This window comes from Suncus etruscus, chromosome 9 (genome assembly GCF_024139225.1).
Source record: "Suncus etruscus isolate mSunEtr1 chromosome 9, mSunEtr1.pri.cur, whole genome shotgun sequence".
Classification (NCBI taxonomy): Eukaryota; Metazoa; Chordata; class Mammalia; order Eulipotyphla; family Soricidae; genus Suncus; species Suncus etruscus.
The window spans coordinates 106,763,750-106,776,738 of NC_064856.1; the positions used below are offsets into that span (position 1 = coordinate 106,763,750).

The 12,989-nt window shown below is 52.3% G+C and overlaps 1 protein-coding gene across 1 annotated transcript; it reads right to left on the bottom strand.

Moving 5' to 3' along the window:
* Positions 1–923: 923 nt before the first annotated feature.
* On the bottom strand, positions 924–12,745 carry TUT1 (terminal uridylyl transferase 1, U6 snRNA-specific). Its single transcript, XM_049779603.1, has 9 exons — positions 12,627–12,745; positions 9,307–9,497; positions 5,567–5,882; positions 5,330–5,430; positions 3,614–4,035; positions 2,791–2,900; positions 2,575–2,685; positions 2,379–2,471; positions 924–2,061 (listed from the first exon to the last, which is right to left on the bottom strand). The coding sequence occupies exons 1-9, from the start codon at positions 12,706–12,708 to the stop codon at positions 956–958; spliced, it is 2,532 nt and encodes an 843-aa protein (XP_049635560.1). The 5' UTR covers positions 12,709–12,745; the 3' UTR covers positions 924–955.
* Between the last annotated feature and the right edge of the window lie 244 nt (positions 12,746–12,989).

The window sequence follows — 12,989 nt, forward strand, 5'->3', positions numbered from 1 at the left end:
GAAAATAACTGTCAATAAAAACTTGATCTTGCTTCAGCACTTTCTTTGCTGTGAGAGAAAAGTAAGAAGGCACATGACCTAAGGTTAGTCTTTTGTACCAGTAGAGCAATTCCTCAGGCCAGGTTGGGAAGCAAGGATCATCTCCCTCAACCCACATTAGGCAGAGTAAGTGCATTTCAGGGTCAGTTGATGGCTGCCTTGTGGGACTGGCAGGACATGAATATTTGTTCCATGGAGATACTTGGAGCAAATTTGACCAGTGCTGAACCAAGCCAAGAATTTCCCAAGTATTGGTGCCGTGCCGTGGTGGACTAATGCTGGAATCACTCAAGTCTACTCCCCTCACTCCCTACTTTACCAACCCACCAGCATCATCCACAAATTTGAGAATGAAGCCAGCCTGGCTCTGCCATCATCTCCAGCCCATCATTGAAGATTCTATGTCAGACACACCATCCTTGCCCTCCTGCAGCACCTTATGAAACGTTGAGGCCGAAGACTGAAGAGAATAGAAGGGTTTTTGCCCTACATGCAGGCAGCCTTCCCAGGTTCATCTGACACCACATATATAGTCCCAAGCTGTACCCAGGATGACCAGAACAGAGCCAAAAGAAAGCCTGAGCACTGCCGAGTGTGGCCAAAAATCTCTGCCATGTGGCAGAGAGAGTATAGCAGGGAGGGCGCTGGCCTTACACACAGCCAACCCGGTTTCACCAGCACCCAATATGGTCGTCTGAGCCCTGAGTGCAGAGCTAGGAGTCAACACTGATCTTAGACATGTGGCCCAAAGCAAAACAGAGAAACAGAGGCCTATTTCCGTATGTCTGGAGAAAGCCCCAGCAAGGAAGGAACTTTTAAATCCTGGGAAGGGTCGTACTGGGTGACAGGCAGCTTATCTGGTAGAAATTAAAAGGAAGCCAGTGTTTAGTAATCTAGCAGCTTTATTGCCTTGCCCTTACTTGAGGAGGGCTCGGAGTGCTTGAGGAAGGAATATCTGTAAAAAATGATGGAGATCGGGGAACAGGCCCTGAGAATCCTGGACCGGGGTCACTGTGAGAGTCTGGTCAGCAGGGGAGGCAGATGCCACAAAGGTCAGAAGTGGCGCCGTCTCTAGGGTCCCTGGAGCATTGTTGGGGCCTCTCAGCTCCTGGGTTACCAGAGCCTCGGTCACCAGCCACTGGGGTCCTGAGCAAGGACCACTTGCACCCCCGTCCTTGGTCTGCTGCTGCTGAAGGCGTCTTCGAGCACGTCGCCGCCCCTGCCACACTCGGTGCCACAAAGCACAGCGCCAGCTCACAGGGGAGAAAGACACCCCACTCTGGGGTCCCTCCAGGGCTGCAGGGGGCTCCCCAGGCCTCTGCTCTGCCAGCAGGCCCTCGTTTTCAGGGTCCAAAGGCTTTTCTGGCCGCGTGGGGCTCTGCATGGCACAGTCCTGCACCGTCTCACCCACCTCGACGACCATTTCTTCTATCCCATCTTCGCTATGGTCCCCTGTACTTGCCAACAGCTGCTCTTTCTCCCCCTCCCAGCTGTTCTTCTGTTCGTCCAGTTTCAGCCTCTTACTTGTCTCGGCCTGGGGTGAATCCCCAGCTCCCCCACCCTCAGGCCTCAGTCTCTTGGTGCCCTGTTCTAGGCGGCACCCCAGTGCTTCCCGCAACACCTTAGCCAGGGCGACTGTGAGCTGGGGAAATGGCGCAGGGGGTAAGGGGATGGGAGTGGCAGACAGCAGGGCACTGGGAGAGCTGGGCTGCAGCAGTGGGAGCAGCCCCCAGTCACGACCCCGGGAGGAGCGTTGCTGGAACTGGAGGCTCCGGCAGTAGTTGGCAGCCGCCCGGCAGCAGCTCTGCAGCCGACCGGCCACCCGGCTTGTCACGTTGGCCGCCACATTGTGGCTCAAGTCGAAAGGGTCCTGGAGGTTCATGGGGCCAAGGCGCAGGCCCTCCCAGCCAGGGGCAGGCAAGCCCCCGGCCATGGGCAGAGCCTGGCCCTCCCGCAGGGACAGCAGCGAGCCGCCAAGATCCCAGCAGCCAACACAGGAGAAGAACTGGGCCAGCAGGGAACCTGCAAGGGAAAGCAATGGGGGCAAGGGGTGGCCTGGAAGCCTGGACTGTGGCACAAAGGCCTTGCTCCTGCCCACTGAAGCACGAAGCTAGTGCCAGGACTGGGTCCCCTGGCCCTGTCTGTCACCAGAGGCCAACCCTCTCCCCAAATCACCAGTTGCACACTTGGCCAGTCATGGCCCCTTCTGTTTTCCCTGGCAACTCAATTCAGAAAGGGGCAGCGGGACTGGTGAGAATGGGGTGATGGGGTAATGCATACCCCAAGGCTGCCAGGGGTGGACAGTGCCTGTCATCCCTCCCCTGGGCACCCACACTCACTCAGGGGCTCCGTATTAGTGCTGGGCTCCAGGCTCGAGGCGTCCTGGGGGAAGCTACAGTCCCAGCCGTCGACCTCCACCTGCTCCCCCTCATCTGTGAGAGGAGGAAGGGGGACCATGAGGGGGGCACTCAAACCATCTCAATCCTTCCAAAGGAGACAGCACCAAGTAAAGAGATCAAGGTGGGGCACCCGTACCTGCTTTCTGAGTGAGCTGCAGGACAGTGGGCAGCACAGGGGGGTCCCTGGTCTGAAGGAAATAGATGACGAGCAAGGTCAGGGCATAGTTGCTGAGCAGGGGGCCGCTCCCTGGGTCAATGAGAATTCTGGTTAGATCAGCTGCGGTGCCCGGGCCTGCCTCCCCTCACTGCCTGATGCCAATCGCACCCCAAGTGTGTCCTGGACTGCGCTCACCTGACAGCGCCCGACCCTGAGCCCAGAAGCGGACAGTATAGACGAGGGGCCGGACTCGCCCATCCAGCTCCGAGCAGAGGCTCAGGAAGCGAGAGTTATGCAGAGCCAGCCTACAACGAAGAGAGCGAGGCGGTGAAAGGGTTATGACATTCGCAGGGATGTGAAAACATCACATGTGGGGCTGGAGAGATAGGTCAGTGGGTAGGGTGCTTGCCATAAACACAGCTGAGTTGGGTTCAAGCTCTGGCACCCCTTAAGGTTTCCCCAACCCCTCCCTGAGCACAGAGCCAGGAGTAAGCCCTGAGCACCACCAGATGTGGCCCAGAAACAGCAATTCCTAAGCTGACTCAACCGGGGAGCTCTTTTCAACATCCCCTAACAATAACAGAGCCAAGTCGAGAGGCCAGAGAGCTAGGACAGGGTCTAGGGGTTGTAACCTGACAATCCCCTTTCGAATCCTCACCACTTCATAGGGTCCCTGAGTACCAAAAGTAGCTCATTCCTGACCAAAAGCCAAGATTAATTATAATTAGCCCCGGAGCACCACCAGATGTGACCTAAATAAACCCTCCCAGCCGTCACCTACAATCACAGGCGAGGGACGTGGCTGATGGTGGAGGACTTGACTGGTATGCCAGAGCCTCTGAGACCACCCAGTCCTCAGAGCAACCTCCAAACAGAGCCAGATGAGCCCCAACACAAAACAATGACAAAACATCCCACTGCAGTTCAAGGAACACCCTTCACCAAGGGTGAAAATTTGGGGGGCAAGCACACTGGCCACCTCCCACAACCCATGCTCAGCAGGCAACCCCAAACGCACCGATTGCTCAGGGAGACATCACCATGGAGCCCGGAAGGACGATGGCAGAACTTGACGACGGGCCGGCGAGCAGAGGGCACAGTCTGGACTCGGTACACTCCGGGGACACAGCCCCGGAGAATGGACCCCACCAGTTCCAGCATGGCCCCACCCTCCGCTCTCTCGGCCTTCGGGGCCTTGCCCAGGTCCCCCGAGGCCCCGTCATCCTGCAGTGGGGAGGTTGGGGGCAGGGACTGGGGAGAGGCAAGGGTCTCGGAGGCCAAAGCGGAGTCTGGAGTCCGGGGTGCCAGGGAGGACAGGGCTTCCAAGTCCAGGGTTTCAGAGTCTTGCGGAGAAGCTGGGGCGCAGGTCAGGACTTGAGGATCCAGTGGGGAGGCCAGGGCCGAGTCCAGGGAGGGAGACTCCGGTGGCTTTGCGCCCGGCTGTGGATGCAAACAAGCAGGAGTGTCTCTCCTGCTGGACACAAACAGGCACCTTCTACCTGCAAGATGCATCGTATGTGCCAGGCTCTGGCCTAAGGATTTCATGTATGTATGTGTTTGATCCCTGGCACTTCATGCTCCCTAAGCACGGCCAGGGTATGACCTCCCAAACCAATAACTGAACACCCCCCCCCCCCTTTGTGGGACAAAATATAGCTGGAGACCTCAGGATTTTTTAGAAGGGGAAACCCACACCAGACAGTGCTCCAAGATCATTCCTGACAGTATTCAGGAATCAAACTGGAGTCAACTGCATGTAAGACAAAAGCCTTAACAACTATATTACCTCTCTTGCTCAGAAACTTTGTTCTATACATGCAATTTTGCTATAAAACCAAAAAGTGGGGGCCGGAGAGATAGCATACATGGAGGTAAGGCGTTTGCCTTGCATGCAGAAGGTCGGTGGCTCGAATCCCGGCATCCCATATGGTCCCCCGAGCCTACCAGGGGCGATTTCTGAATGTAGAGCCAGGAGTGGCCCCTGAGTGCTGCCAAAAGCCAAAAAAAAGTGTTTTGAAATGTGTTTTGAAAAGTGTTTTGATCTATGTTCTTCAAATATACTTATTTTTCCCAAACAAACAACTGTCCATACTAGTTCCGAATGCCGTCCAGCCCAATCCTCTCAGACTCATCAGCATTTGGGTTTCTCCCTTTCCAACATTTGGGGTCTCCTACTCCCATTATACAGATGAGATGGGCTGTCTCCCAATCACATGATTGAAGGTAGGCAAGAATTTTTTTGGGGTGTGGAACACATCCAACATGCTCAGGGGTTCCTCCTGGCTCCGTGCTCAAGAATCACTTTTTTTTTTTTTTTTTTTTTGGTTTTTGGGCCACACCCGGCGTTGCTCAGAAATAGCTCCTGGCAGGCACGAGGGACCGTATGGGACACCGAGATTCGAACCAACCACCTTTGGTCCTCGATCGGCTGCTTGCAAGGCAAACGCCACTGTGCTATCTCTCCAGGCCCAGGAATCACTCTTAATGGGGTTCAGGGAACCATATGGGATGCTGGGGATTGAACCCAAACAGACACCCTCCCTCTTGCACTATCATTCCAGTATTCTCGGCTAGAATCTTTGAAATGTGAACCAACCGTTCTCAGCTGTGTTATGGGGACAGGAGAACCCCATTGTACAGATGAGGAAACTAAGGCCACAGAGGAAAAGTGCTTGCCCAAAAGCACAAAGGACCCACCCAACAGACTCTCCCACTCTCCTCCCTGCTCACTCACCTGAGGCTCTTCCAAGTCACCCAGGTCGAGGAAGAGGTCAAGATCGCAGCCATGGACGTCAAAGCTGTTTATGGAAGAGCCAAAAGGATGGACCACACAGCCTGAGTGGCGAGCAGAGAATAAAGGTCAAGCGACATGGCGGGTACAGGGACGGGAGGGTGTCTTAAGGGACATGGAGACAGATCATCCAGCCAAGAGCGCAGTGCGGAGGACAGCCTGGAGGCGGCGCCAACTCACCGGGGAAGAACTCAGTGAAGACCTCCTGCATCAGGGCCACCACGAGGCTCCGCAGCTGTCTCTCAGCCTCCGACAGCTCCCTCAGGCCCACGAGCTTCCTCATCTGGGCGCTCACATCTGGGGCCTCGGCCAGCGCCTTGAGCAACTGTTGACTGTCAGGGGCAGCTCCTTTGGGGGACCTGGAAGCTGGACTCTGGAACTCTTTCTGCTCTCGAGGCCGGACTCGCAGGCGACGTCCAGCCAGGCTATGCTGAGGTTGTGACAGGACTGCTTCCCGGGCCCCCACGTCCCCCATCTCCACGATGGCGAACACGCCCTGCAAAGTGCACCAGGGTGGGGATCAGGGTTTGGGACCAGCAAATCTCGACTGCCTGTCAGCAGAAAAGAAGCCGGACACCGGCCTCTAAACCTAGCAGGTCCACCTGCTTTTCTGAGAATCTATTTCCAGGGTCAATTCTGCCCCTTACTGGCTTTGTTTTGTTTGTTTGGCCACATTAGCAATACTCGGGGTTTATTCCTGATATAATACTCAAGAATTATTCCTAGCAGTGCTCAGGGGAATGTATGGGATGCCAGGGATCGAACCAGGGTTGGGTACAAGCAAAGCACCCTCTTCACTGAACTGGTCCCCTCCCTTACTCATTTTTTGTTTGTTTACTTTTTTTGGTTAGTGGGTCACACAAACCTGGCTCTGTGCTCAAGAATCACTTCTGGCAAGCTAATGGGACCATATGGGATGCCAGGAAACAAACCCCGGGTCAGTCACATACAAGACAAACTTTCCACTGTACTATTGCTCCAGCACATTTTTTTTAATTTTTCTAATTTTGTTTTTTTATGAGTTTATTTATTTATTTGGTTTTTGGGTCACACCCAGCAGCGCTCAGGGGTTCCTCCTGGCTCTATGCTCAGAAATCGAATCTGGCAGGCTCAGGGGACGACATGGGATGCCGGGATTCAAACCACCATCCTTCTGCATCCAAGGCAAAAACGCCCTACCTGCATGCTATCTGTCCGGCCCCTTTAATTTTGTTTTAAGTCATGGTGAGAATCAGAGCTAAAAAGTTGTTGGGGCGATTGCACAGAGCCACAGAAATCACTCCTAGCAGACTCTGGGGACTATATGGGATGCCAGAGATCGAACTCGGGACAATTCTTACAAGGAAAATACCCTACTCGCTGTACTATCGATCCAGCCCTCACATACAAAAATTATGTATTTTGGAGAGAAAAGAATTGCCTCATTAACACACAGGCTACATGGGGCTGGAACGACAGTGCAGTGGATGGATTGCCTTGGATGCGGATGACCCAGGATGGACCTCAGTCAATCCCAGCATCCCATATGGTCCCCCAAGCCAGGAGCAATTTCTGAGCGCATAGCCAGGAGTAACCCCTGAGCGTCATGGGTTTGGCCCAAAAACCAGAAAAAAAAAACCCCACACACACACATATATACACACACATACATAGTACAGTTTAACTGTCATTCCATGCACTGGCAAGCCAAAATTTTATGTGATATCTTCTACTGCCATGCACTGCAACTAAACCCACAATCTCTGACACTTACCTGAAAACAACAGTAAATATTTAATTGGCAAAAATAAAGTACTAAATATCTAAGTTCCCCAACAACTCACTCTGGTAACTGATAAAATCCAAAGGACCAGAGGTTAAGAAGCATGCCTGGGGGCCAGGAGAGATAGCACAGTGGCGTTTGCCTTGCAAGCAGCCGATCCAGGACCCAAGGTGGTTGGTTCGAATCCTGGTGTCCCATATGGTCCCCCGTGCTTGCCAGGAGCTATTTCTGAGCAGACAGCCAGGAGTCACCCCTGAGCAATGCCAGGTGTGGCCCAAAAGCCAAAAAAAAAAAAAAAAAAAAAGAAGAAGAAGCATGCCTGGCATACAATTAATCCTTTTGATCCCTAGGAATGCAGACGTTTCTGAAGCACCATCAGAAGTGATCCTAGATCACAAAATGAAGAATAGTCCCGAGGATAAGCAAGTGTATCCTAAACCCTACTATCAAAAAAAATTGAATACAACAAGTAGGATGCTTGCCTTACATGTACTCATCAACCCAAGTTTGATCCCCAACACCTCATATGTTTCTCTGAGCCCCAACAGGAGTGATCACAGTTGGTTTACAACTTGGTTCCACCCAAAACAAAGATCATCCCTGGTTTCTTTTTTGTTTGGTTCTGTTTTCAGTTTTGGGGCCACACCCAGTGACCCTCAGTGGTTACTCCTGGCTGTGCACTCAGAAATCACTCCTGGCTTGGGGGACCATATGGGACGCCAGAGGATCAAACTGCAGTCCATTCTAGGCTAGCATACTCAAGGCAGATGCTTTAATGTCTGCGCCACTGCTCCAGCTCCCTCCCTTTCCTGGTTTCTTTGTATATGTTTGTTTACAACTTGGTCTTACCCAAAACAGAGATCTACTTGCTGGAATCAAGGAAACCTGGGTAGGACTGGCTCAGAATAGGTCTTCTGTCCTTACTCTACTGCCTAGGGGGAAGTCTCTGTACTTAAAAACTACAGTCTGGCAGGCAGCTTTCTCTCTTGATTGGACAAGACAGATTGCTACTTGGCCACATGTTTTCATTTTCAGCTTTGTTTGGATTATTTTCTAAGGTAACTCTCACCAGACCCACTTTCTCTGGATGGAAACACAGCGTTTGGGGTCATTACTATCACTAAGCACAGAGCCAGGAGTAAACCCTGAGCACCATCAGGTATGGCCCCAAATCCAATATGATCCAATAAAGATTCAATCTGAGGGCTAGAGCGAGAGTACAACAGGTAGGATGCTTGCCTGGCACACTGCCAACCCAAGTTTAATCCCCAACATCCCACCAAGAATGATTCCTGAGTGCAGAGTCAGAGTCAAGAATAACTACTGAGGACCCGGAGAGATAGTATAGCGGTGTTTGCCTTGCAAGCAGCCAATCCAGGACCTAAGGTGGTTGGTTCGAATCCCAGTGTCCCATATGGTCCCCCGTGCCTGCCAGGAGCTATTTCTGAGCAGACAGCCAGGAGTAACCCCTGAGCACCACCAGGTGTGGCCCAAAAACCAAAAAAAAAAAAGAATAACTACTGAGCACTGCTGGGTGCAGTCCAAACACAAACAAAAAGAACCAATGTTTGGGGGCCGGAGAGATAGCACAGTAGTAAGACGTTTGCCTTAGAAGCAGATGGATGGTGGTTCAAATCCCGCCATCCATAGGGTCCCCCGAGCCTGCCAGGAGCTATTTCTGAGCATAGAGCCAGGAGGAACCCCTGAGCGCTGCTAGGTGGGACCCAAAACCAAAAAAAAAAAAAAAAAAAAAAAAGAGGCAAAGAACCAATGTTTGGAGCTGAAGCCATAATAAAGCAGGTAGGGTGTTTGCCTTGCATGCAGTCTACCTGGCTTTGATCCCCAGCACCCAGTATGAGCCCCTGAGCCTTATTAGGAATGATCCCTGAGTGCAGAGTCAGAAGTCCTAAGCACAGCAGGGTGCTGAGTACAGCAAGGCATGTCCAAAACACACACACACACACACACACACACACACACACACACACACAATATGCAGTAGGACAAGTAAAAGACTCTCAAAGCTTAGACCAGCCCCCAAACAAGGCAAGGGTGCCCACTAAGGTCAAGCACAGATCACTGGACTTTCCTTCCTATAGTGATTTTCTTGGTATGCAGAACACCTAAGTCCTTCTTTACCCAAGGGCCACTCACTGACCTTGTCCTTGTCCATGACAACACTGGCCACAGGCCCAAATGCTTGGAAGTACTCAGAGAGTTGAGCTGAATCCACATCCCGGGGAAAGCCACTGACAAAGACACTTCGAAGACCCTGGGCCTTCCGGGAAGCTCGTAATTCTACCAGGTGTCGGTGCTTCCGGCCTCCCAAGTGGGCATCTAAACTGGGCCCTGCAAAGACAAATATGAAACAAAAATAAATTCCAATCATTCTTCAGCAAACCTTGTGGCTGCTTCAGTTCTGAGTCCTATGGATCTATGGATTCGTCCAAATCATGCAAAGTGACTTTTCTGGTGTTTATTTTGATTTTGAGGGCCATACTTGGCAATGCTCAGGGCATACTCCTAACTTTGCATTCAGAAATCACTCCTGGGGGCCCAGAGAGATAGCACAGCGGTGTTTGTCTTGCAAGCAGCCGATCCAGGACCTAAGGTGGTTGGTTCGAATCCTGGTGTCCCATATGGTCCCCCGTGCCTGCCAGGAGCTATTTCTGAGCAGATAGCCAGGAGTAACCCCTGAGTGCCAACGGGTGTGTTCCAAAAACCAAAAAAAAAAAAAAAAGAAATCAATCCTGGGCGGCCAGAGAGATAGCATGGAGGTAGGGCATTTGCTTTGCATGCAGAAGGACGGTGGTTCAAATCCCGGCATCCCATATGGTCCCCCGAGCCTGCCAGGATTGATTTCTGAGCATAGAGCCAGGAGTAACCCTAATCCCTGAGCACTGCTGGGTGTGACCCAAAAACAAAACAAAACAAAACAAAATCACTCCTGGGCCGAAGATAACATGGAGGTACAGCATTTGCCTTACATGCAGGACTGTGGTTCAAATCCCAGCATCCCATATGGTGCCCCGAGCCTGCCAGGAGCGATTTCTGAGCATAGAGCCATGAGTAACCCCTGAGCACTGCTGGGTGTGACTCAAAAATCAAAACAAAACAAAATAATCACTCCTAGCAGTGCTCAGGGGACCACGATATGGTGGGAATAGAACCTGGATTGGCTGCGTTCAAAACAGGTTGTACTCTTTTTTTTTTTTTTTTTTTTTTTTGGTTTTTGGGTGCTCAGGGATTACTCCTGGCTGTCTACTCAGAATTAGCTCCTGGCAGGCACGGGGGACCATATGGGACACCGGGATTCAAACCAACCACCTTTGGTCCTGGATTGGCTGCTTGCAAGGCAAACGTCGCTGTGCTATCTCTCCGGGCCCACATGTTGTATTCTTTTTTGACCCAGAAAGTGATTTTATTGTTTGTTTGTTTGTTTTTGGGTCACATAGGCAGTGCTCAGGGGTTACTCCTAGCTCTGTGCTCAGAAGTTGCTCTTGGCAAGCTCCAGGGATCACCATATGGGATGCCAGGAATCAAACTGAAGTCCATTCAGGGTGGCCGCATGCGAGGCAAACACTCTACTATGCCATCTTTCCGGTCCCAGAAAGTGATTTTTTTGTTTGTTTTTTTTTTTGGCCACACCCAATGACGCTCAGGGGCTGCTCCTGGCTTGGGGGACCATATGGGATGCTGGGGGATGGAACCGCAGTCCATCCTAGGCTAGAGTGGACAAGGCAGACACCTTGAGCCACCACAGCAGCCCCCAGAAAGTGATTTTTAAATAAACAATGTCCTGGCTCCTTTCATCTTCCTCCTTTGTTCACTGGTTCACATTTTTTTTTAACTTTATTGATTGAGTGATTCATTGACTGATTGTTGGACCACACCCAACGGTGCTCAGGGATTACTCCTGGCTCTGCACTCAGAAATTGCCCCTGGCAGGCTGTGGATCATATGGGTACTGGGAATAGAACTGGGTCCCTCCTGGGTCGGCCACAGGCAAGGCAAACACCCTACTGTTGTGCTATCTCTCTGACCCTGGTTCATTTGGGGGGCAGGGGGGTTTGGATTACACCCAGCAATGCTCAGGGGCCACTCCTGGCTCTATGCTCAGAAATCGCCCCCGGCAGGCTCCGGGGACCATAAAGGCATGCCAGGATTTGAATCACTGTACTTCTGCATGCAAGGAAAATGCCCTACCGCTGTGCTATCTCTCTGGCCCTGGTTCACAGGCCATGAAATAGAAATTGCAAATGGCATTGGCCAGAAATAATCTACAAAGTTCAGAAGTCAGCTCAATGGGCCTAAGCATGTTTTGTTTTGGGGCCACATCCCGCAGCGCTCAGGGGTCACTGCTGATGTGTTCAGGAATCACTCCTAGCAGCGTTTAGGGGACCATATGGGATGACAGGGTTCAAACCCAGTTTGGCTGCATGCAAGGCAAACGCCCTCCCCACTGTACTATTGCTCCTCCGGCCCTATAAGTATATGCTTTAAACACAAGAGGTCCAGATTCAATCTCCATCTCTTAAAGCACCTCTGAAGAGTGATCCCCTTAGCATCAGGCATTGAGCAGACTCTGAGCACTGAGGGCTGTACCAACCCCCCAATTTACACGTACATACACACTACCAAAAACAAAAACAAAATAAAAAAGAAATTTGAATGTCAAATTTGAAGCCACATTGATCCAATTTAAACACACACACACACACACACACACTCAGGAGAAGCAATTGTCAGGGGCCACACAATGCTCCAAACAGCCACTGAGCACTGCAACTCTCTCCTTTTTCCCCACCCTGGAGCTTAAGGGGGTGCCAGACGAGAGGGCCTAGTTAAGACATAACGGTCAAACGAAGGAATGTTGTTTTTTGCTTTTGGGGTCACACCTGGCAGCGCTCAGGGGGGTTACTCCCGGCTCTACGCTCAGAAATAGCTCCTAGCAGGGTCAGGGGACCCTATGGGATGCCGGGATTCGAACCACCATCCTTCTGCATGCAAGGCAAACGCCTTACCTCCATGCTATCTCTCTGGCCCTAGGGAATAAAATGATGAAACTTTACTGTTTGGTTTAAGGCCACACCCAGCGGGGTGCTTGGAGGGGGGCGTTCCTCCTGGCTCTGAGCTCAGGGATCACTTTTGGGGAGGTTCAAGGACCATCTGGGATGCCCCAGGATCGAATCCCAGGGATAGGCCGGGTGCAGGGCAGGCCCCTCCAGGTTGCATCTCTTGTAGCTCAGGCCCCTAGAATGATAAAAATGGTCAAGGAGACTTCGGACGAGTGACTGGGGGGAGTCCTGGCTGTTGGGGTGCTGGGGTACTGGAGTGATGGGGACAAGGGAGATGAAGTCGTGGGGCTCAACCCAACGCCTGGAGCATCACACGACCCCATAAGCCCCCTCATTCTCCACAACCCCCCCCCAAGAAAGATCGTCCACGACCACCCTCCTCACTTTAGCCACCGCTTACGGTTGGCTGTAGTAATGTGGCAGAGGCAGCACCGGAAACCCCCACGCGGGAGGGATTCGACATCCGAATCCACCGCCGCCATCGCCGGGACCTCGCTCCGGGACCGACCAAACCGAGCACCGGAAGCTCTGCCGCCCCCACCGGAAGCTCTGCTGCCCCCACCGGAAGTCCCTCCTCCAGCTCGTGGCGCACACGCGTGCAGTCCCACTTCTATTCTGGATACCGGAAGTGACGTATAACTAGGCCCCACCGCGCGTCCTGCGAAATCCAGCCTCCTCCACCAGCACCACCTTCGGCGTACGGTTTCCTTTTCAAACCGTCCGAAAAGTCACGCTTCCGGGATGCTTATTTGCATGCGGCAAG

Bases quoted from the DNA above. Each gene is read 5' to 3' on its own strand.
- TUT1 (XM_049779603.1), bottom strand. From the start codon at position 12,708: ATGGCGGCGGTGGATTCGGATGTCGAATCCCTCCCGCGTGGGGGTTTC. The intron at 9,498-12,626 runs GTAAGCGGTGGC...TTGTCTTTGCAG, and splicing joins CCACATTACTACAGCCAACC to GGCCCAGTTTAGATGCCCAC. The intron at 4,036-5,329 runs GTGAGTGAGCAG...TTGCATCCACAG, and splicing joins GTGACTTGGAAGAGCCTCAG to CCGGGCGCAAAGCCACCGGA.